Source organism: Mastigoproctus giganteus, chromosome 8 (assembly GCF_048544385.1).
Source record: "Mastigoproctus giganteus isolate SK-2022 chromosome 8, ASM4854438v1, whole genome shotgun sequence".
Lineage (NCBI taxonomy): Eukaryota > Metazoa > Arthropoda > Arachnida > Uropygi > Thelyphonidae > Mastigoproctus > Mastigoproctus giganteus.
In genome coordinates this window covers 77,375,521-77,401,399 of record NC_143582.1, presented here as the reverse complement: position 1 = coordinate 77,401,399, position 25,879 = coordinate 77,375,521, and the positions used below count along the sequence as shown (strand labels likewise).

At 34.0% G+C, this 25,879-nt stretch overlaps 1 protein-coding gene across 1 annotated transcript in view; it reads left to right on the top strand.

The window, feature by feature from the left end:
• The window catches only part of LOC150081652 (long-chain-fatty-acid--CoA ligase 1-like), a 216,281-nt gene that overhangs the window by 150,798 nt on the left and 39,604 nt on the right, over window positions 1-25,879 (top strand). Inside the window, exons 12-16 of the mRNA XM_090379515.1 lie at window positions 2,734-2,816; window positions 8,170-8,320; window positions 10,501-10,573; window positions 19,194-19,282; window positions 23,984-24,100. Coding sequence (XP_090235641.1) covers window positions 2,734-2,816; window positions 8,170-8,320; window positions 10,501-10,573; window positions 19,194-19,282; window positions 23,984-24,100 — 513 coding nt within the window. The remainder of the gene's footprint in view (window positions 1-2,733; window positions 2,817-8,169; window positions 8,321-10,500; window positions 10,574-19,193; window positions 19,283-23,983; window positions 24,101-25,879) is intronic.

Genomic DNA, 25,879 nt, shown 5'->3' with positions numbered 1-25,879 from the left:
CATGCAGAGAAGAAAAAAAAGAACAACAGTAATGGCCTAGTGACAAACTTGATATAATCCAAACTATTACATTAGAGTCACCCAGAAAGTTTAATTCGTATACCCATGTGTGTGTCTGTAAATTGCGTGTTCTCTGGTCGATTTGCCTGTTTTGCTGGACAGAAAACCCCATTTTCTAGGGGGGAAATCCTTGCTATCTACGCTTGAGACTAACTAACTCAGTCACTGAGTGAAAAAAGCCCATTAAAGTTCCTTGCATCATGACGGGATTCGAACCCAGGCGTTCCCTCCCCCAGATGTGAGGAGAACAGTGACGAAACACTGTGCTACGCGCACAGGCTAAACTTGATATAATAAAGAAAATAGAATATGGCGTAAGCAGGAGTGTATTAATGGCAGAATATAACATTGGATCGTCAACATGTTTATGATTTTTATGTGCAGTTAATAAAATTGCATTCTTAATCTCTATTTCTCATTTAACCTCATTATATCTGCATTATATATATATATGAAAAATAAAACTTTTAGATAACAGAAAAATTGAAATAACAGCACGTTGATTCCTCGAAGGTGCCGTTTTTCTGGAAGTCTACTGTATAACCAGAAGGGCAGTGGGAAGAGAAATAGAAACTTTATAATGTGTAAACTGTAGAATTAAAGATATGAAAACTAAAACTAAAACTCAAAAAGGAAAATAAAGATAGTAATACGAATATAAAAAGAAAGGAATAAATCACTGTACAATGGAAAAATGAAGTATACCATACCTGAATAATGAATAGGTCTTGTCAAATTCACACGAAATCAAAATTCAGCATCATGAGAGGTGCCAAGAAGGCAAGAAATCTGAACTTCAAAAACAAGCATGCTTATTCAGAAGAGTTAGAACACCACATGGGGAAAAGAGGTGCATTGGGGGAATTACAGCTGAAGTCAAAAAATAATGGTAATTTATAATAAAGCCTGTCATGAATACTGCTCTTTCTCTCTTAAGGTATTTTTCTTAAGGTAATGTTCCTTAATATTTCTGCTTGTAGTAGTGGGATTGGTTGAGTTTTCTGTTGATGGCATCAACTAAAAATGGATGAGTAGGGTCTCCTACTCGTGAATATTTTCTAAAATAAGATGGATCTCCATTTCTCATACCTCTGAAGATAGGGTGTGTGGCTTATCTTTTCATTGGTTGTTTCCTCTATATCTCCTCATGGTAGTAATAGTATTTAACTGTCATTAGTCACCCATTTCTTTATTCCTGATTTTTTTCACTTAGTTTGATTTTCCTACTTGAGCATGTAAGTGTCATTAATTTCATTTTTTGAATCCTAATATATTGTTCTGATTTTATTTAAATTTATATATTTACCTTTTTCTTCATTTCCTGTGGTTGGGAACTGCTCTTAGTTACCCTTTTCCAATTCTCAATGCTCCTCGCCCTTTGTTTTTCATCTTATTTTAATTTTACCATTAATTTTAGCGTTATTCTTTTATATTTTATTTCTTAATTTCTTTGTTTCCCACTCTCTTTTCTCTTGGTTGTCTAGGTCATTAGATTTGGTATGTATTTTCATCAATTATTATATTGTTTCTGAAAAGTGTGGGTTAAATTATGCTGTCCATTCCATTACCACCACAATAGTGGTGGTAATGGAATAGTGTTTCTTAGATTCCTTTGATATTTATCATCTTTTTATCATTCCCCCCTCCCACACACACACACACACACACACACACACACACACACACACACACACACACACACACACACACACACACACACACACACACACACACACAATTTTTCACTAATTTGAAATTATTGCTGTTTCTCCTCCTTTAGGCCTGATGATGAGATTCAGGTGAATCTTGAAACATAGTGAGCATTGTATTGAGTTAGATATTGAGATCAGCTTTCCAATTATACTCCTTCAAAAAATGTCTTAATTCACAACGTATAGGAGACATTGATATATGATATATATATGATATTGCTGATTTGTACCGCAAACTGAGATGATGTTCCAGTGCACTCTACCCATTCCAAGCCTTATTTCTGCAATAAAATATTTTAACAAATTATTTTTAATGTACTCTTTTTGTTATCTGCAGTTATGGTATCTCTGTACAGCATTTTTGCCCCCAGAAAATTTTGCCAGCCAGGTGGCATTATGAATTAGCTGGGTGGGGAAGTGTAATACTTCACAATATTATAAAATTTTCTGTTATTTATAAATGTGACTTAAGCGATCCAGAGCAAAAATTAATTGCATAATTTAACATTATATACTCCTGTTGCATTGACCTCAATCACATAGTATGTTCGAATATTGATCGAGATCAGTGAGCAGTACCATACGGTACCACGAGAATCACTTAAATTTTAGCCGGGCGATCAGTTAAATTCACTGGGCGATGCACCTATTCAGTAGGTTCTTGGGATAAACACTGTCTGTATAATGCTATTACAGTAAGTTAGGTAGCATTATTAAAATCTACTTTCAGCACAGCATGTAGTACAGTAATTTGGCGTGCTATTTCTTTTTACAATTTAAAGTACATTTTAGCAAATATATACTTAATAGCCTTGTAAATAATCACCAGATGCAAACAATGTATAGTAATTACAAGGCAGCTAGTAGATCGCAGTGTGCAATTAGGATTATAATATGAGATATATATACCATTAATTAGTCAAATTAATCTTGTGCGTATATAAAATATAATTTATTTCAGATACAGACTAGTGTGAATGGTAATAAAGTGAAAAGATGGTTACTAGATATGGCTCTTCAGAGTAAACAAGCAGAGTTAGAAAGGTAAGGCAAACACTATTTTATTAAAATATAAAGCAAAGTTTAGAACTTTTCAAAGACGTATTCATAATCACTTTGCTTTTTTAAAATAAAAATTCTCACTTGTTCTGTTAAAAGCAGCTCCTTTAAAGAAAAACGTACGTAGTAGAAAGCTAGATAGTATGAAACTTTGTTATTAGTGATCTTATTGGTTATTCCATTTTGTGAAATTTTCTTATTTTAGTTATGTATAGAGTGAGTCGCAAAATTGTATAAGCAATTTTTTGAAAACTAATAGAATTAGGCATGCACTGATTTTTTGAACTACTTTGACAAACTGAACATTAATTTCACAATGTTATGAACTTCCAAAGCCTTTCAGATAGCAAGGCCCAGGATGTTATTAAAAAATGAAAAATTGCAGAAGTGATAAAAATTTTGTATTCTGAAAGCTCTTATTGAATTCAGTATGGTAATTTCTTTTATAAAATAAAAGGAGTGCTTTTCTTAGGCTGATGACTTTGTAACAAAGAGAATTGTAGTAAGCCAGTAGCTTAAAAAGTTTCAGTTCTTTGGGCTTCATTTTATTTATTTTCTTCAAGATTTTCAACCATGGGTGAAGGTTTCTTGCCTTGAAATTTTTACCTTTTCTTCAAGAAAAGGTAAAAATTTTAAGTTTTGCTTAAAATATCTGTTTGTTAAATACATACAGTGAAGTGAAGAGTGTTTATTTAGTATACTTGCATGATTCAGTTATGCCCTTAAATTTCCATATCAGATAGTTTTTTCTTTTCTTATTTCCTACTGTAGTCAGGTTATAACATTATATTCACATAAGACTCTTTCAACCTTTGATCAAGGAGTTCAGTAAACTTTGAAAGAAATAACTTTATTTAATGATAAATGTTTACATTGTTAATATTCTTCAATATAATCTTTTGCAACCACATATATGATCCATCATGCCTGCCAGTGATCAAAGAAAAGAAAAAACGAGTTGTGTCGATTTCTTGAATCGACACAACTCGTTTTATTTTCACATGCTGTTTTTATTTTGGGAATAGCCAAAAGTCACATGATGCCAGATGAGGTGAATAAAGTGGATGTAGCATGATGGGAAAGTTTTTGTCAGTTAAAAGTCTCCTGATGGCAAGTGGTGTATGACATGATGCATTGTTATGATGATGGAATTCTTTTACTATTTTTAGGTCTTTTACAGCAGATTGCATCACTGAACTGTTTTAAAACTCCTTGATAGTAGACTGCATTAACAATTGCACATTGTGGAATGAATTCTGATAACACTATTCCATCATTATCATGTTTGATTGGATTTCTTGAATTGCATCATTTTCCCTTTCACATCCTGTTTTTATTTTAGGTATAGTCAAAAAGTTGCATGATGGTGAATAAGGTGGTTGTGGCACAACAGGAATGTTTTTGTTGGTTATGTTGTTCAAACTTCGTTGTTTTCTGTACTTGTGAATGAAAAAACTAGTGTTCACTCGAAGCAGCTTTCTGTTACACTAGCACATAATAAAAAGTTAAATCTTGGTTTGCACATGTTCAGAATATTTTATTATAAGCCCACATGCAATATTTTAGTCGCTATTGTGCATTCTAGAATTATAAGATATCAAAAAGTTTGATCAAAAATTTCAGTATTCACTGAACTTTTTGATCAAACCCTGTATTACTGATTGTCGTATTCCTGAATACTTTCCTCTGGATATGAAGAAAACACACACACACACACATTATTTTGATATCATTTGAATGTGTGTGTGTGTGTGTGTGTGTGTGTGTGTGTGTGTGTGTGTGTGTGTGTGTGTGTGTGTGTGTGTGTGTGTGTGTGTGTGTGTGTGTGTGTGTGCACATCGAATTGTATATATAATATATACACTAATAATGTACATAATATATATATATACAGTCGGTCCTCGTATAACACGTGTTTACATTACACGAATTCGATCATACACGATTTATAAATAGGGGAACGTTATCTTATATAACACGAACCAAATTCGCTTATGCACGATTCGCCTTTGTGTTTACAAGAAATGGCAGTCGAACGCGGAATCACCCCAACTGAACGCAACATGATAGGAATGAAGAAGATTCTGAAAATGTATTTATGTGTTTTATATCAGTGAAGGGAAAACACATTTCACCACAATAACGTAAAAATCAACACAATTCCAGCTATCGATATAATCGCAAATGCAATCGGATGGAGTTTACTACCAGTTTATAACAGATTCCACTAGCAGAAACGAAACTTGAAATTGTTTTTATTGTTTTATGGTAGTAACCCCCAGAAATGTGCTTTAGTAAAATGTGGGGTGTTAATAGTGTATCTCGGCCTTTACGGTGTTGTTTATTCAGTTGCTATACGCGCGCAGCTTTGTTTATGTGTATTAAGCGTGCCTCCTCGTTTTGTAATTGCGCTTTATTCCCTAAAAATTAGTAAAATACTTAAAAGGTGTGAAAAGGAAGCATCCTGGCGAAGACACTGCAGATTCAGAGAGAGAGAGAGAAAAAAAAGCAATATCGATAAAGAGAGGTGGACTGGGTCAAAAATTCTTACCCGGGAAAATTTGTAGTGGCCTCATACTACGGTTTATGGCCAAAATCACACCGGCCTCCGGCCATAAGCCTTACCTGGGATTTCCCGGGTAAGGCTTATGGCCAGTCCGCCTCTGTTGATAGAGAAAAAATATGAAATTGTGAAACGCTTTGAGCGAAATGAAAGACCATGTGATATTTGCACGTGCTACAGACCTAAATGAGGCAACGCCGAGAATTACAAAGAATGCGGAGAAAATAAAAACAACTTTCATAGCGGGAACAACTCAAAGTGTAATTAAAATCCATTAGATTAAGACACAAGAATTGGAAGAGATGGAACGGCTGTCATCTGTTTGGATAGAAAATCAAACAAAAAACAAAAAGCAAAAGCAGTAGCAATATTTTATTATCTAGTAGTCGTAATAAAATACGTAAGCATTTTATTACGACTATTTTATTTAATATAATAATTTTTTTACGAATAAAATACGTATTTTATTTAAAAAATACTTTTTTAGTATTAAAAAATACTAAAAATACTTTATTATAATATATATTATATTTTTTATTACGTATTTTAATCATTATAAAATACGTAAGTATTTTATAACGATTAAAATTACCCGATTATTTATTGTGTTTGGTAATGTTTTGGTTCCAAATGTGTGTTCAATCTTGGGTGGTCGGCACCTAACCCCACTTTTCCCATAGGACCCGTTGTTTATATTGCACAATTTTGCATTGCACGAGGGTTTCTAGGAACACAACTATCGTGCTATACGAGGGCAGACTGTATATATTATGTATATTCTTACATTTTTAAAATTATAAATTCATTAATATTGTTCACATTCTTTGTACTTTCAGCATCTTCTTTTCTTATACTTCCACTTTCTTATCCTTACTTCTTCCAGATTGGCATCTTGAACAATGAACACTTCAGCTCAATATACTGACTTTAAAATTTTTTATATATGTGTGTGTATTAATTTATTTATTAATATATTTTTAATGTTTATGTACATAATAATATACAATAAAATTACATTACAGTGATCTGTTTAAATGAAAATTTCACTATAAGAAAAATATTTCTAGGACGTTATTTACACAAAACTGAACAACGAATTTTAGTCATTTGATTTTTTTCTCCAAAATTATATTATTGAAATTTTTAATTTAATTTTAACAAGTATTGCAATAAATGGCTTAAAAACACGATTAATTTTTAAAAATTTTTTTCATTTGCTTTTCTTTTGTAATGATTAGGGTGCTGTCTGATGAATGTCTAACAATAGCCTGCCAGAATACTGGGCTTCTATGTTCCTTGGTAACATTTCTCCTTGGTAGCAATATCTCGATAAAAACTTTCATTATGTTCATCACTAACATGTCCAAGGTTATGTGGAAAAAGCCTAAATGGGAATGGAGGAAATTTATTTTTAGAGACATACTGCCAACAGGATGTAGGTTTGCAATAAATTCTCAATCAAGATTTTATAGTTGTCTGCTCTGTTGATGTCCGAAAAACGTTCACAGACTTTCTTGAAAGATTTCTAACCTTCCAGTCCAAAGGATTTAACACCTTCAAATTGTTCATCTTTTGGTAACTCTCTGATGCCTTCTTTGATTTTGGCATCACTATTAGTGGACACTTTATTAGTTTAAATATTGAAAGCCATTTCCATTTCTGTTCATAGCTTTTACAAAATTTTTCATTCTGACTTAACTTTATGTGAAGCAGTGTAAAAATATGTTTGTTTTTTCAACCAGTTTCTTATGGATGACATTTTCCATTCCAGGTACAAGGTTCATGCAAGGTCAACTATCCCACTTGCACAAAAATCAACTGTATTTTGCATAGTCATGTTGTAGACTTGAAAGAAACCTGATAACTTTGAAATTTCTGCAAATGTGCCATTTGTATTTATCATACTCTACTTTTCTTTAAAAAGTTCCATGTTCTCTTAGAATTTTTTCATGTGGATAGCATGACTGATTGGTATAGATGATTGTATGTTTTTATTATGGAGTGGCACAGCTTTTAGACTTAAATTTAAAAGTCAATGAAAAGCCTCCATTCTTTTGGTTTATATTCTCTTCCAAAGACATCAAACAGTCCATGAGCATTATTATAGTAGAAAGGGGGATCTCCCATAGCAAAATATGAAGAAAGCTTTTTTTGTTTTTTACCAAATATCCTTTTGCAGTAAATTTTATTCCTATGATCTAGATCACAAAAACTCTGCCCATCCATTAGATAGATTTGAATAATACACAAGATTAGTTAATTCACTTTTAGTTATAAGATGAGGATTGTTTCAGTCTGGGAATTCATATTTTGAATCAGATTTTTAATGAATTTCCATGGGATGGGGTCATCAGTGTTTATCTCTTCTAATGACCTAGTGTCTGGAGGAACAGACACTAGGTCATTAGAAGGTATTTAGTCACTATGACTAACTGGCCTAACAGCTGAGGGATATTTGGATACACATTTTAATATTTTTTTGAACCTGAGTTATGAAAAATGCTTCCTTGCTGAGTTGTTGCTACTCTTGTCATCATCACTCAGTACTTAAAAAAGCATTTGGTGTCAACATAGTTACATCCTTTTGAAATCACTTTGTATATTTAAAGTATGAAATAAAAAAAAAAAGGAATGGGAATAAAAAAAAGTATGATAAAACTCTCTGGCATAAAGGCCCATTAAAAATTTATTAAAATGAAACAGGTTTTCTTTCTGTATTATTTGTTTTTAACTAAAAGGTTTTAAATTGTAGCTCATCTTTCATTCTTTATTTAGGCACATTATTTCTAACAGAAGTGTCTGGGACAGAACTGTTTTCAAGCCAGTTCAAGAAAGTATGGGTGGTCGTGTTAGAATTCTTGTAACTGGATCTGCACCACTTGCTAGTAACATTCTCACTTTTTTGCGTTGTGCTCTAGGTTGTGTGGTAAGTTTAGGGAATTTTTTAGAAGATTCCTTTTATGTTTCCAATAATGATTTTCCATTCCTGTTTGAAAAATTTAAGTTTCAGTTTAATTCTTCTTTGTGTGGCAGGTTTATAAGAAATAAGGCTTTTTTAATGTTTAGAATTATAGTAATTGTTTTGTAAGAAAATGTAAATTGTAAAGTTAGCCAACCGGGCTAGCCAGGTGAGTCAAGTGCCTGCCTGGCAACCCAAAGGTCGTGGGTTCAAATCCCACCTCGGGCTTGGATCAGAGTAGTGCAAAAACCTTGGGAGGTGCATTATGGCCACAGAAGCCGATGCGCCAACAACTAACAGAGAAAAAAAAAAAAAAAAAAATTGTAAAGTTGACATTTTTTTACCAAATACATATCCAAATTTAGTAAAACCTCACTAATTTGGACCCTCTGTAATTTATAGACTGCCTTTTTTTTATGTATGTACTTTATTTATGCAGAACAAATTTTTTCGTAAACAAGAATTTAATATACAAATCTGAAATACCTTCCTAGGCAGTTTGTAAAAGAAGATTGTCAATCAAACATGCTACATTAAAGTTCTGACAAGGCTGTGTGGAAAAATATTCGAAGGGAGAGACCAGAATTGTGGAAGGATGGTTAGATGCTCCATCAAGACAATGCCCCAGCACACAACATGCTCTCTGTTGGCTAGTTTCTGGTCAAAAAAAATTTTCTGTGTGTGGATGTGCCCCCTACTCACAGACTTAGCCCTTGTGACTTCTCTCTCTCTCTCTCTCTCTCTCTCTCTCTCCCCTAAACTGAAAAGTGTACTTAAGGGAACTCATTTTCAGTCCATTGAAGGCATTCAGAATAAAAACAGATTCATTCAAAATGATAAATTAAATGCAAATGAAATAGTAAAGGAATTATTATGGCCGAATACATCCCACCAAATCAGACTGTCAATCAAACATACTACATTGAAGTTCTGATAAGGCTGTGTAAAAAAATTTGAAGGAAGAAACCAGAATTGTGAAAGAATGATTAGATGCTCCATCAGGACTGCTCTAGCACACAACATGCTCACTGTTTGCTGGTTTCTAGTCAAAAAAAAATTACTGTGTGTTTGTGTGTGTGTGTGTATGTGTGAGTGAACGGGTGCTCTACTTACCAGATCTAGCCCCATATGACTTTTTTCTCTTCCCTAAACTGAAAAGTATACCTAAGTGAACCTGTTTTCAGTCCCTTGAAGGCATTCAGAAAAAAAAAAAAAAAAAATGATCAAAGCGTTAAAAGGACTTACAGAAGACGACTTCCAGAAATGTTTCTGTGCTTGGAAGAAATGTGTGGAACAGTGTATTCCAAAAGCAATTATTTTGAAGGGGATAACTTGTAAGCCACAAAATATTTCATTATATTTATTTTATTGCAACAGTCTCATTTAATAGCCACACCTCATGCATTAAATGCTTAGTTTCTGTGATAATTTTCTAGTCTTAATAAGATTAATATTAAATATAATACCATATCCATCAAAATGAATTTTAAAGAAGACATATTTATTGTATTTATATATTTATTTATTGCTTGCTTAGAATTTCTCTACTTTTCTCTTTTAAAATAATTTTATGTGACAAAAATAAAAGCCTAAAGCCACCTTATACAATGAATGTTTGAAACTGATGGTGCATTATGGTAATTGATACTCTAGCACTAGAAAAATGGCATGTGATAGGTAGATTGTTGAGCACCACTGTTTTCCATTTCTCCCCATGGATATAGAGTGGTTCAAGGACTTAAACTTATAAGCAAGACTTAAACTTATAAGCATATTTTGCTTGAAGGAGTTGGTTTATCCTTGGTATCTTAGGCATTTAGCCAAGAAATATTTTTAGATTATATTTTACTTGTTCAAAAATTTGGAATGTCACATCTAAAGACCTTCCAAACTTCATTGCAAACCATATTTAGCAATGTCTAACTTTTTGGTGTTAAAAAATATTGTTGGTATAACAAGATCACATTTGTAACTGGAACCTGGTACTTTACACAGAAATATCACACATTTAGGTATGAGCCTCCTTGATGATGTTCAGATCTGGTATTCCATTTATATTTTTAAGTCAATAATTAATCATAAATTTGAAAAATTAGGTTGAACTTTATGTTAAAAGTAATGGTGCTAATTCTGTTTTTCTTTATTAGGTAGTTGAAGGTTATGGCCAAACAGAATGTGTTGCTCCATGCACCATGACAATACCAGGTGATTCTTCTGTTGGTAAGGAAATAGTCTCTCTCTGATTTTTTATTGATAATAATTATGTATAAAAATATATACAGATGCATACATCGATTCCAAACAATTTTTCTCAATAAAAATAACTTGATATTCATTTTTTTGGAGGTTCTTGGGTATAAATTGAATTTCATATGAATAGAAATGTCCTTACTTTTCAGATGAAGAGATACAGGATAGTTATAGGATCTTACTCAAACTTTTTAAATAGCATAAGATATAAAATTTACTCTGAAAGTCCTTTTTGAAGGGTAGTTTCCCTTTTTATGATTTTTTATTATACGATACTATTGATAGTTTTCACATAAGATTGTTATTACTGAGGCTCACTCACCAACAGATAATTCTGTTAAGGCTGGAACACTAAACAGATATGTCATGAATTTTAAGATATTGTCAGTTTGGCAAGAAACTACCAAAACCTCAAAAGTGAACATTTTTACAGTAATCTCCCAATTAACAAACTTCTGATCTTGTGAACAAAAATTTCAATGCCTCATATTTGATTTACGAACTTCAGGTTCAACCTTACAAAGTTTTGCTTAACCTCAACTCCATAATATACACCTATGAGCAAAAACATTATGACCACCTACCTAATGTGATGTTGATCTTCCACGTGCAGCCAAAATAGCTCGTACCCAGCAAGGCATGGACGCTACAAGATTTCTAAATGTGTCTTGTGGTATCTGGTACTAACACATTACCAGCAGATCCTTTAACTCTTGTAAGGTTCGTGATTGAGATGCTGAAGATTGGAGTTGCTGTTCCAACACAAACCACAGATGCTCGATGGGATTGATTCTAGGGAATTTGGAGGCCAGGGCAATACCTGGAAGTCTTCCTCATGTTCCGCAAACCTATCTTGAACAATCTGGGCGGTGTGGCATGGCGCATTATCCTGCTGAAAGACAGCACCACCAGAGGGAAAGACCATTGCCACGAAAGGATGTACCAGGTTAGCAATGATGTTTGGGTAGGTGGTAGATGTCAGACTGCCCAGCACATGGATGACTGGACCCAGGGTATCCCAGCAGAACATTGCACAAAGCATGACACCGCCGCCACCGGCTTGTTTTCATCCCACAGTGCATCCAGGTGCCAGCACTTCCCCAGGTAAACGACACACACATACCTGGCCGTCCGTATGGTGCAACAGGAAACATGGTTAATTGGACCAGACGATCTTCTTCCAATCACTCAAGGTCCAGTTTTGATGCTCGCGTGCCCATTGTAGCCACTGTCGCCAATGAACCGTGGTTAGTATGGGCACTGGGGGCAGTTAGCATGGGCACATTTCCCCAAAAAACGAAATCAGCATGACACTCACATGTCATGCTGATTTTGTTTTTTGGGGGAATGGTGTTATCAGAATTCAATCTGAAAGGTGTCACTATTAATGCAGCCTACTATAAAGAAGTTTTAAAATGGTTGAGAGATGCAATCTACTCTAAATGACCAAAAAAGTGATTAAATGGTTGGTTCCTTCACCATAACCATGCACTGTGTTATATATGCCACTTGCCATCTGTCAATTTTTGACTGAAAAAATACTCCTGTCATGCCACACCCACTTTATTCATCTTATTTGACACCATCGGACTTTTGGTTATTCTCAAAGTTAAAATAGGACATGAAAGGAAAATGATTTGAGTTGATTTTAGAAATCAAATTGAACAAGATGGTTTGCCTAAAAGCATTCACAAACATTTGTCATTGAATAAAATTAATTTTTTTTTTTTGCAACAATCACTGAATGTTTTAATCAAACTTTGTACACACATATTGAAACATAGTGTTAAAAAATGTGTAATTTTTTGGTGAGTATTAAAAAAATTTTTCATATTTATTTATACTCTGTCTCATTCCAGCATGGAGCATTTAAAATTTTTTTATAGTGCTCTGAGGATTCTTCACATCTAGTGAAAACAGTGCTGGAAAGTTTATACGTGGTATTCCCTGGGACCATTAGTAGAATTTAGTGAAATTGATTTCTGAATTTTATTCTGTAAAGAAAATGTGGTTCCCATTGCTGACAACAAAAGTGAGACTTGTAAAATGCTTGCTTAGATGATATGATTAAGCTGCCAGATGGAAATGTTCATATAGTGATCTGCAAATTTAAAGGAAACGGAAAGGAGCTCTGACCCAAGAAGAGACCTGCATACAGAATTAACACTCCCTATAGCTGTTAGTAAAAAATTGTGAGCATAATTTCTGAATTTTATACTTCAAAGTAGACACATACAAGTTTGCAATATAATTAAGTTTCCAAGTGGGAATATTCATACAGCAGTATGCAGATTTAGACAAAATGAAGAATGTCTTCAGGCATAAAATTTTGTTTCTTTTTGCAATTTATAGATTCACTTTCTTTGATTCATTAGTTGAATATATTCAGGGCAACTGAATGTATAAATTGCAGAAACAGACTGTTAAATTGTACGAGGGGGTATCAAAAAGTTCGTACTCTGACCTAGATAAAAGATCAGTAGGAAAATGGTATTTTTAATATAAGTTGTCTACATATTCAATAACTAACAGGTGAAATTTCATTCCCATAGCTGATCATACACCAGAAGGGAAGCTCAGAATCTGAGGAAGGACACTATGGTTGACAAAGTGGAGTATCGAGCAGCGATAAAGTTCCTTCATTTGCAGGGCAAGAAAGCTCAGGAAATTTACAAAGAAATGAAAGCTGTGTATGAGCAGAATGGGAGTTCCAGTGCAGTCGTACAAGTGTCTTTGACAAGCCAAGAGAAGGAAGGCTATCAACATCCACAGACACTGATGGCCATCAACATCTGCAGACAGTGATGGCCATCAACATCCACAGACAGGTTGCAAAAGTTGAGCAGCTGGTGCTGAGTGACAGACTTGTGACTATTCATATCATCACAAATGCAGTGGGTATGGGTCTGCCCACAGCATTTTACTTGACCATCTGCACATGTCTAAGATCTCCGCACGATGGGTTCCAAGATTTCCGACGCCTTTGCAGAAGCAAAATGTTTCATGTTTAGTACCCGCAGCCGAGTGGTCAGGAGCGGCAGTGCAGCATGCACACTCTTTGAATAGACAGAGGTTCGAGCCCCTGACTGCTAAATACGGTCGATCTGCCAAGCCGCACTGGACCAGCATGGCAGATTATGGTCCATTTCCCTCAACATGAATTGTTGAGGAGGCTTCCATCCTACAGTGGGTTGCTAATGGCTTCAGTTTACCTTTTTTTTTTTTCAGAAGCAGTGTTTAATGCAATGTTCTTACCAACTGTTGGATTTGTGTAATATGGATGTTGAGAACTTTTTTGATCAGTTGGTGACAAATGACGAATGCTGGGTGTACAATGAAGAAACCATTGCGTGGATGACGATTTTGTCTCAGGAAGTCATCAATGAAGTGGAATTGTGGTTTCAGGCAAAAAGTGTGGACTTCTATCTTCAAGGCATTAAACAACTGATCCATAGATGGGAGAAATGTGTTACTATACATGGAGAGTACATAGAAAAGGATTACAGTTCCTATGAAGTTTCACCTTTCTAGGGCTGTTATTTCTAGGTAAGGGTACGAACTTTTTGATATTCCCTCGCACATTAAATTGATTGATTGAGAAGGTAATTCAGACCAATGAGCATGTAGGAAGAAAGCAGGTGGCAAATAGAATTTGTGGTCTCTTTCTTAACCTTTACCAAACCAATTTCCAGTATCGAATACTTACTTATAGAGTAAAGGGGCTGAAACCTGGATTCAACTATAGTTAGCATACTTGCCTGCTGCAGTAAGAAGATGCTAAACAGGGCTCCCAACCAAAACTTTGTGTAGATATATTTGTATATTTAATGAAATATACAAAGTATATTTCATTAAATGGAGTAAAATTAGAAATAATTTTTCTTGAAATCTAAGCTTTTCCATAAAATTCTGTTGTAAGGAAGTTTGTTAAAAAGGGGGTTCAACTGAATTCAAGGTATGATCAAACTTTCTGAAACTGAACTGATATTTAGGAAATAATGAAGCTTACTGGCTATTTGTAGGCATCTCCTTCAACATAGTCTTAACATTGTGCATGCTGATTCCAGTGCTGCTGCAATTTCTAGAAGAATTTCTGTTAGGCTATTTTTTTAGTATTGCTAATAGTTTCAGTGTTGTGTTCTAAATAATTCCCACAATCATTGCAGATCTGTGACCTTTCAAGGGGGTTTTTAGCTTTGGGAAACAAAAAACACAAGAGCTAAATCCAGTATAGTGAATGAGGAACCACAGTGATGCTGGGTATTGCCATGATGTAACTGCTAATTCTCTGAAGTCCACTTTTCCAGCCATATTCTCCAAACAGCATTGTACAATCACTGTAGAATTTTTTATTGTATATCTAGTTCAACTTTTGACCATTTGGAACAAATTCATAATGAACAATGCCTTGTGAATCAAAAAAAATTATAAACATGATCTTCGCACTTGATTGAGATTAACTTACTTTGTTTGGGATTGAAAAAGATGTCCCCCATGACAGTGTGTTAGTTTTGCCACTTTTCACTCATGTGAAGTCTTGTGATGTGTATTTTCCTCAAAATCTTGAAGTTAAAATCTACATTCCTGTCATAGAAAATTTTGTTCCATCTGTTTGCCATGCAGATCTTCATCTCGTTCCAAGTGTGTTCTAGGTGAATAGAGTGGACTTTAGATTACAGCTGCAGACAGTTCTTTTCTCTCTGGTATCCTCCATTTGATCTGAAATATTACCACAAATAAGGTTGGAGAGGCCAAGGCTGCATATGAGAAAGCACTGGCTAAAAGAGCAAAGAATGGGGACAAGGAATTTTTCATGTATGTAAATACAATGAAGAAGAAAGCAATTCAGATCAGACCCTTATGCACTGGGTGTTGGAAATTCTTAGATAACCCAGTTGATGTTGCAGATGAATTAAATGGATACTTTGCATCTTTCTTTACTGATAAAAGACCCTCTATGCTGAGAAGCATGAGGGTCTTGCATCAAAAAGGCTGTGCAAATGGGTCTGAGCCATATGAAATTGATCATTTAAAAATTATAGCTAAATGTTTATTGGAAAAACTTTCAAGCATAAAAGCTAGTGAGGCTCCCAGAGTAGATGGCATATACCCAGTAATTTTGAGGAAGGCTACCAGGGAGTTAATTGAACCATTGAGGTTAATTATGAAGGGCATCTTTAAACTCTGGAGAGATTCCTTTGGATTGGAGAAGTGCCAACATTAATAGGCTATTTTGACACAGTTATGAGCTGGATGTAAGGAAAAATTTCGACATAGTTTATTTGGATTTTAGCAAAGCGTTTGACTCAGTCCCTCATGAAAGGTTACTGTATAAGCTGGAACATGTTGGGATTACTGGAAATATTCTAAGACTGATTGCTGGGTGGCTGTAGGGCAAAAGGCAGAGGGTTGTTATTAATGGATATTCAGATTGATGTAATGTCAGTAGTGGGATCTCCCAAGGATTGGTCCTTGGGCCACTGTTGTTTCTGATTTTCATAAACAACATTGACGAAGGGATAGAAGGTGTGATGTCAAAATTTGCCGATGACGTAAAGATTAGTAGAGTCATTAATGATCAGTGAGGAGTAGCACTCCTTCAGGATAACTTGAACAGACTTCAAAAATTATTAGAAAAGAGGCAGCTATGTTTTAATGTAGCAAAATGCAAGGTCTTACACTTGGAGGAATAGCAACCCCAAAATAAATTATACACCTGGTGGGGTTGAATTAAAAACAGTAGAGGAAGAAAGGGATCTGGGAGTTAGAATACAGGCAGATATGAAGTTTTCTGATCAGTGTAAATAGGCAAGCAGGAAAGCCCATGGTGTCCTATCAATGATTTATTGAAAATTATCCCGTAGAGATAGGGAAGTCATAATCCCACTGTATAAGGCAATTGTAAGACTGCATTTGGAATACTGTATTCAAGTATGAAGACCTCATCTGAAAAAAAAAAAGACATTGAGCCTCTTGAAAGGATCCAAAGACAGGAAACTCGCACGATGAGATTGGCAAAAGGGCAACTGCAAGGAAAAACTCTGATTAAATGGCTACAGTGCTTGGCAACCATGCACCTCAGAGGTGAATTGATTGAGGTTTATAAAGCTCTGCAAGAGGTTAGTAAAATTAATGAAGGCAGAATTTTCATTTTTATAAATAATTCCAGAACTAAAGCCATAAATTCAAATTACAGAAGAGGTTTAGACTAGATTGTAGTAAGTTTCCTTTTAGCCAGTGAGTCGTTGATTGTTGGAATAAGTTGCCTTCACAGGTAGCTGAGACTGACAGTTTGAATAAATTCAAAGGTCAACTGGATAGTTACCTGTGTGAGGAGAGAAGCACATAATTTGTATTTTCTTATCTATTTGTAGTTTTTTTTTTTTTTTTTGGCCAGTACAACAAAAGCCTGTATTCTGTGGCTTCCTTGTACTATATGGTAAATACTGTTACTATTTTGTCTTGTTCATCCTTCAAAATCAGCTGTATTTCCTGAAGGAATTTCTTATACGTTTTTAATGTGTGGATGATACCTTGATTTATTGTCTTGGTCGAAGTAATTATGTTAAACAGGCACCTAATCTTTCCATCCTGGCTTCAGAGCTTTTGTTTAGAAGATGCAAGGGACCACTGTCGGTGACCAACAAAGCCCTGAGATTCTGGAGGAGAATTGATTTATTAATAAATCAATAAATATAATAATGAATTTATTATTTATTTTTTATATTTTATTTATTTTTTTATTTTATTAAATATATTAATATATTAAGTTTAGACTATTCTTGGGTGATTTTTCTTCACCCAAGATATGTATGAATATTATTTCACCCCCATAAATTTGAACAACATACTGAAAAACATTTTGCAATGCTTCCTTTAGATTGTGTTGATGGTCTCAGCACATGAGAAGGATTATACAAATTATTTCTGTTGCTGACTTTTTATCATTTTATCTGAAACTGACTATGAGAAAAGTAATGCATGCATAAGCTGACAACAGCAAATTGACCTTGGAAGATATCAAGGTAATTTTTTTTGGATCAATTGTGAAACAAACCATTATGGAAAGATGCTTGGATTCAAAAGGCTAGACATTGGAAATGTCAAATGAAATATTCTATAACAATACTGTCCATTTGTGCATCTCATTAGAATCATTAGTTGTGGGATACACAGAAGGATCTGAAGACATGTAGTCATAAAATATAATAATAAAAAAATTTGAGCTACTTGTAAATTTTTTCCTTTGAAAGTATCCAAAAGGTCTACTCACATAACTCAATTTAACCAGACATTCAGAAGCTCTTCGGTATTTATACAGATTGAATGTTTGTTGTATATACCATAGCCACTTATCCTAAATACAAGAAGATAAAAACTAAAAAATTTCTTATAAATTTTCTTGTCTTATATATCTATATTAATATTAATAACAGTTATAAATATATATACAGGCAGTTCCTGACTTTACAAGTTAATTCATTCCTAGCATGTTCTCATAAAGCTGGAATTTATTTCCCATAGATGTAATATTAAAAACAGGGGTTACATTTTCAAGAATGAAATTTGATCATAGTAATGTTAAATAAGGGTCAACAAAATAATAGTTTATGCTTAAACAATGATTTATTTATACACAGAAATGAAAACATAGCCTTTAAAAACAAGTAAATTATAGTAATAAAGAAATTATTTATGTCATAGAAATGTTAAAGAATGTTTATTCTTAATCATCATCGACTAAATGCACATTCATTGATGGTTCATCACTCATTGTCGGCTCGGCACTTGTTGGTTTGTTGGAATCACAAGGAGACATCTTCTTCTTCGCAATTGCTTCTAGTCATTTGTTTCCAAGACAATCTTCTGTTTTCTTTATGAATTTCACGATAGCATGCATAAGCATTTTTTAAATCTGTAGCAACTTTGCTAGTACACTCGACAAGCAAAAATGAAGAGCAACATAACCACTCTTTGTAATGTCAGTGTGGTAACTGCCTTATGTTATGTAAGTTAGTGAGACACTTTTGTCTGCCTAAACAAATGCATGCATAGTTCTGTATTGTACAGCTACGCGCATGGTTTGAAATGCCATGTTTATGAATTTTTATCATTTATTTATTGCAATTAATGTTCCTACTTTCGATTTTTTTGATACTTGATACTTTAAAAAAAAGAACTTGTAAACCCAGGAACTGGAAAATGAAAACTCATAAAGCGGGAACTGCCTATATATACTAATATATGGAGAATTAGATTTTAATTGTGTAAGCTGTGTGTATTATATATATATATAATATGTATATATATATATATATTATATATATATATATATATATATATATATATATATATATTGGTATGTATGCATAAACTGATATTTTCTATGAAAATAGTGCATTTTAAAGAAATCTTTGTGTGTTTTAATTGTTTGCATTCTCGTAATGCATTCTGTAGGAACTTCAATGGCACCATGCAACTTTATAAAAATCTGCAATGAAGGTTTTAAAAAAAAATTTCATATGAAACTGTTTCACAGAAAGCATTGAATTGGTTATGAATATATTGTTTATTGTTTTATTTCTTGCAGGTCATGTTGGTCCTCCAGTACCTTGTTGTGCAGTTAAACTTGTAGATGTTCCTGAAATGGATTATTATTCTGTAAATGACCAAGGAGAGGTTAGTTTAATTCCAAAATACACATCAATGTGTATATTTTAGTTTTTAATAATTAATAGTAGTTTTAGCCATATTGTGAAAGAAAGCCACAGGTTTTTGCTGCACTTGCCAAAAAAAATAATAATAATAAAATAAAATAAATAATCAATTAAAAAGAAAATAAACTACTTGTGTTTATTTTCTTTTGTTACCCTCCTCAAGTAGGTAGCTATCCAGCTGAACTTTGAATTTCCCCAAGCTCTCAGCCTCAACTACTCACAGGGATAGCTTATTCCAGTAATTAACAACTCCCTGGCAAAAAAAAAAAAAAAAAAACCCTCCAATCTAAATCTCTTTTCCTATAATTTGCATTTATGGTCTCTAGTTCTGAAATCCTTTATAACAGTGAAAATTTTGACTTCATTCATTTTACTATCCCCTCTCAGATCCTTATAGACCTCAATCAGGGCCCTTCTAAGATACCTGGTTGCCAAGCTCTATAGCCACATGTTTAAAATCTTTCCTCATATGTATACCCTTTTGCAGATCTCACCAGGGTTTAAATAGCCTTTGTTTGGATTCTTTCAAGAAGCTCAGTGTCTTTTTTTTTTTTAAGTGCAGCCTCTCTATCTGGACACTGTATCCTAAGTGTGTTCTTACAGTTGCTTTTTACAGTGAGATTATGATCTCCTGATCTCTACAAGCATATGTTTGATAAATTATTGATACTGTGATCCTTCTTTGCCCCCTGCTACACTGCTTGGAGAACTCTGCGTACAACAGTATCATAACTCCCAAATCCTTTTCTTCTTCTATTACTTTTAATTCAGCCTCACCTAGTGGATAAATTATTTTGGGATTGCCTAAGTTCCCTTGCATTTTTCTGCATTAAAACAAATTTCCACTTTTCTGACCATTCTTGAAACCTATCCAAGTCATCCTGAAGGAGTGCTGCACTGATCATTAGTCACTCTCCCAATCTTAACATAATCTTCATATTTTGACAATATGCCTTCTGTCCTTTCATCATCATCATTTATGAAAATCAGAAACAACAGTGGTCTCAGAACTGATCCTTGAGGATCCTGTTTCTAACATCAGACCAACCTGAAGGGTAATCATTAATTACAACCCTCTGCTTCCTTTCCTATAGCCATCCTGTAGTCCATTTTAGAATCTTACCCTTGATTCAAACATGTTCCAGCTTATGCAGTAGCCTCTTATGAGGGACTGAGTCAAATGGTTTGTTAAAATCCAAATAAACAATATTGAAATTATTTCCTGCATCCAGCTCATGAGTGACTCTGTCAAAATAGCTAATCAGTTAGTTAAACACGATTTTCCCTTTACAAAACCATGCTGCATTTCCTTTAGAATTCCATTTCTATCTAAATGATCTCAGTTTTTATCATTTCCTCAATGATTTTCCCCACCATTGAAGCCAGCCTGACTAGTCTGTAATTACCCACTTCCTCTGAGAACTGCCTTTATGTGTTGGTGATACATCGGCACATCTCCAGTCCAAATAATCTGTACATTGTGATCTCCATTGTAGATGTACCAGAACAAACAACTAACTTCTCCATAGGAATCTTTCCCAAGTCCAGTGATATCCTCATAATTAATCTTCATCATTGGATATACTTTCTCCACCTTCAAGATTACTGGTTATATGACTATTTCCAGGGAACTTAGTTCCCTTTTGGCTCATAGGTTTTTCTAATAATCATCTGTAATTTTAGTATTGCTAATTTCATACTATTCTGACTCGCTCACACAAGCCTCTCCTCACTGTGAAAGGTCTTTCATCTGTAACTAGTGTGTGGGTGCAACAGAAATTTTTTGCTATAAAAATAACACAATCAAAAATAGCAAACTACGGTTGCCCCTACTATAGCATAATTCACTCAGTGCTTGTTCACTATAGTAGCAATCTTAATTTTTTTATATCCTCCCCAGAGTCACACTGTATTTCCTTGGAATAGCACAATTCAATACAAACACCTTGGGAGGAGTTACCCATTAGCAGGTTTGCAGATGATACAAAGATTGGCAGTAACAACAGTATGCTACTGTATAACAGTAACAACAGTATGCTACTTCAACAGGATCTAGAAAAGTTGGGCAGATGGGCTGAGAAGTGGCAACTGAAGTTTAGCATTCACAAATGCAAAGTACTGCATATGGGTAACAGTAACCCCCAGAGAAATGTACCAACTGTGTGGTGTTACACTCAGGGTAGTGGAGAATGAAAGAGACCTGGGAGTGATTGTGAAATCAGATATGAAGTTTTCTGACAGTGCAGACAGGCTGACAGAGCAGGTAATGGGGTCTTGTCAATATATACAGGAATTTTGTTAGCAGGGATAAGGAGATGATTATCCCCTTGTATAAGGCAGTGATCCTTATACAATGATCATTGCCTTATACAAGACCTTGAGTACTGCATCCAGGTCTGGAAGCCTCATTTTAAGAAGGATGTAGAGTAGCTAAAACGAGTATAGAGAAGGGCAACAAGACTGGTGAGGGGAACAAAGGTGTGCTCTTATGAAGAAAGGCTTAAATTCTGCAAATTGCAGGATCTGGAGACTAGGCACCTGCGAGGTGATCTGATTGAGGTGTATGAGGCCTTGAATGGATTGAGCAAGCTCAATGCTGATGGGATTCTTGCTCAAATTACAAACCTGAGGGGACATAAATTCAAATTGAGGAAAGACAGTTGTAGAATAGATGTGCGGAAATTTGCCTTTACTCAGCAGATAGTTGATTGCTGGAAAAACTTCTATCTGTCATTGTGGAAGTTGATAGCTTAAATAAATTCAAGGAAAAGTGGACAAACTTTTGGAGTGAATGGATGGGTGAAATGGGAAGTTTTTTTTTTTTTTAACTGATGCTGTATAAGCTTGCTTTCTTGTATCATTGCCACTAACTGGACAATGTACAGTCCAACTAATACTAATTGGATTATACAAAATATCAATAGAAACAAACCTTCCTTATTAAGATTCTGCAAGTTTGTAGTGTATGACATAATTTCAGCTATATACCATAATGAGTAACATATTTGTCAAATACAGTTTTATAATATAAATTGAAAGCATAAAATTATTTTTATTTATTATTGTAAAAATAGGCTTCTCTGATAAGATTTAAATGTTTATGCTTGATTTGAGCTATTTTTATGAAATGGCCAGTTCACATTGAATTTAGTTTGTTTTATGTTATACTTAACTGAAAATTTCTATCATATACTGAAATTTTCAGTAAAACTCGCATTGGCAACTTATTTCCGTGCGGACTTTTTTTTTTTTTTTTTTGAAATTTTTTACATAAAGTCGGATTTCCATAAGTCATGTTAGCCATAAGTCTAGGAGCATCTCTACTGATATACTCAAATTTTACTGAAAATTTCAGTATATGATATAAGATACCTACAGCCCGCTCTGCAGTGGGAACTTTCCAAGGCTGCCAGACAATAACATTTGGGTTCACCACGACTTGTCACTTAATGTGAATAACTTGTATGTATCTAGAATGGGAACTTCTTGTTAAACTATTTCTTTTTTCATCCATCTCATTTTTCCTCCCCGTTATTTATACTACTGCCCTGCCTGGCAGATAACGTTTCTGTTTTTTTTTTTTTTTTTTTTTTTTTATTATTATTATGTGTGTTATCATAGTCAGTATGGCAGGAAAGCGTGTGAGTGGACCTGGCAATGTTGGCATTTTGAAAAAGCGGCATACAATTTGAGCAAAAATTAGAAATTATGAAAAATCTATGAAAGTGGATAAACAATAAAGAAAATATCATGTGTTTAAGGCTGCCAACATCCACTGTGAATATAATAGTGAAAGATAAAGAATGAATTAAAAGTATGTAAAAGGTTCATGCCTTTAAAGTCTACAGTGAGATAAAGAATGCATTCATTCAAACCTCCCTAAATGAATTCATGAGAAAGATTGAGTGACCTCCTCAACTTGCAGATTCTCTGACTCCAGCTTCAGTGCCATATCCATCTTCAGCACCATGCTTCTACAGGCCTTCCACACTTTCAGCTGTTTTAGAGCCAGAAGAGGAGTCTGATATTGACAATGTGATAGCTCTCTCTCTCTCTCTCTCTCTCTCTCTCTCTCTCTCTCTCTCTCTCTCTCTCTCTCTCTCTCTCTCTCTCTCTCTCTCTCTCTCTCTCACATCATCTCCTCCAACTAAGCTTCTTAATTAGACCGGGGTTCGAGCCCGTCACCACCAAATACGGAGGATGCGGAAAGGTCAGGGAATGACCACCGCTTATTCCCGGAGCAATATGGCCTTAGTTGCTAATGCTCCTAAAAAAAAACAAAATCCTTCAACTAACATCAGTGTCATATATACACCCCCCCCCCCAACATACACACACGTATACACACTGGAACTATACATACTTTAAAAGTTTTGTTCTTTAAATAATATTCTAAAGCATATGTTATGAGTATGTAATTGTGATGTAAAAATGCTATAAAACATAAATAAGGTAATTTTTAAATTGTGGACTTATGTTCACATTTATATACAGATTTTGGGTGATTTCCGAGTTACGTGAAATTTCGACTTATAGACAGGTTTCCGGAATGGAATCCTTACATAAGTCGGGAAGTGCCTGTATATCAATATCAGTAAACTTGAGGTACACAGATTTTAAAACAGAAATTTTAAAGCTAAATAACAGTTAAGTTCATTTGCAGGTTTGTGTAAAAGGTCTTATTGTGTTCCAAGGATATTTAAAGGATGCTGAAAAAACAGAAGAAGCTATTGACAAAAATGGCTGGCTTCATACTGGAGATATTGGAATGTGGATGACAGTATGTATTTTGAACATTTTTGGTACATTTAATATTCCTTTGTAATTTATTTTTATTTATTTTTCTGTGTTACACTAAGGAAAATGGCAGAAAGTAAAAATACTTTATCTAATTAACCCAAAGATGAAGATGCTGGGGTGACCCTTCACAGAATCTACTTCACAGCATATACCTTTAAAAGTAAATAAACTGATAAAATTGGGAATAGTAGAATTATTTTTTTAACTTGATATTAAAAATATAAAATGGAAGATAGTGGAACTGATGGAAACTTTACCTTTTTATAGATTTAATTTTATATAATCTAAGGAATTTGACAATCAAAAAGTGTCTTAATAGTGATCATTGGTCAGGAAATCTTAAAATAAAATACAAAAAAAAATAGAGAAATTATATAAATGAGTGCTTCAGTCTTCATTTTGGAAGAAAAAGTTGGATGGTATGAAATTTTCATCACATGTTTTGTTGGTCTCTGTGCAAGTTTTAGGTCCAATTATGAATTCATGGATTTCATAGATTTTATAGTCCCCAGTCCACCCTCCCACACATGCTCACATGCACGCATGCACACACATTATTTAGAATATTCCTCTGGACCTTTGTACCACATATCATGTCAACACACTATGTACCACCCATTCCCTCTCCCCCCCCAAAAAAAACTACATAAATCTCACCTCACAGCTGCTCATCATGTGAACATCATTGGGTGAGACTTTGCTAAATGCCTTGTAAGTGACCGGGGTTTGAGCTCGTCACCACCAAATACGGAGGATGCGGAAAGGTCAGGGAATAACCACCACATATTCCCAGAGCAATATGGCCTTAGTTGCTAATGCTCCTAAAAAAAAAAAAACCAAGCCTTGTGAGTACAATGTATTTGTTTATATTTTTAACAACACTTTACAAGTTTTTTTCCCATTAACAAGGTGCAAATTTTTACAATAGATAATTATAACTATACCAAAGTATTAAAAGGCATAAATATATTCAAAGAAAATCATAAAAAATATATTGTTAATTGAAGAATTAAAGTATTTAAATATACATGATATTTTCAATAATGTCCTGTGATATCTATAAATGAAATCAATAACAAAACTTATAAAAAAGCTAAATATATATTGTTTAAATTGTTTAGATAAGCTGTATATAGGATAAGAGTATCTATATCATAATGATCCATTAAAGAAAGTAAGATATTTAGTGGGCTGTTTTTGCTTTAGATTGGCCTATATGCCAGATTAAAAGTGGCTTTATTATAAGTAGGTCTCTAAATTGTTCTCAATTTAATGTTGAGAAAAAGTGATGAATTAAGACTGCGGCTATAGGTGATCTTATGTAATAATTTCAGTTTTGCTTTCTTATGATTAATGGTTTCAGATGATTGTATTAATGTACATATGAATTTGAATGAATCCTACGTAGACACATGAATCCTACTTACGAATTATACATCCTATATGAATCCTATTTTACAGTAACCTTTTTTAATTTTTTGTGTTATATGTGAATTAAATGAACTATTGTATTCCAGTGTTACACCTAAATGTAATTTATTTGCTTCTTAAAATACTTTTATTGTATATTTTGTAGTCATAAGACATAATACGTTTTCTAGGGTCCCTGAAAGATACAACTTTACATTTATTGGTGTTTGTAATTAATTTATTTGCCAAGGCCCATGAGCTGAACATATTTAAAAAGTTCGTAAATTGGTGCAATCAAGCTGATTGTTGCTAGCTCTGAACAATTTTATGTCATCTACATAGAATAGTT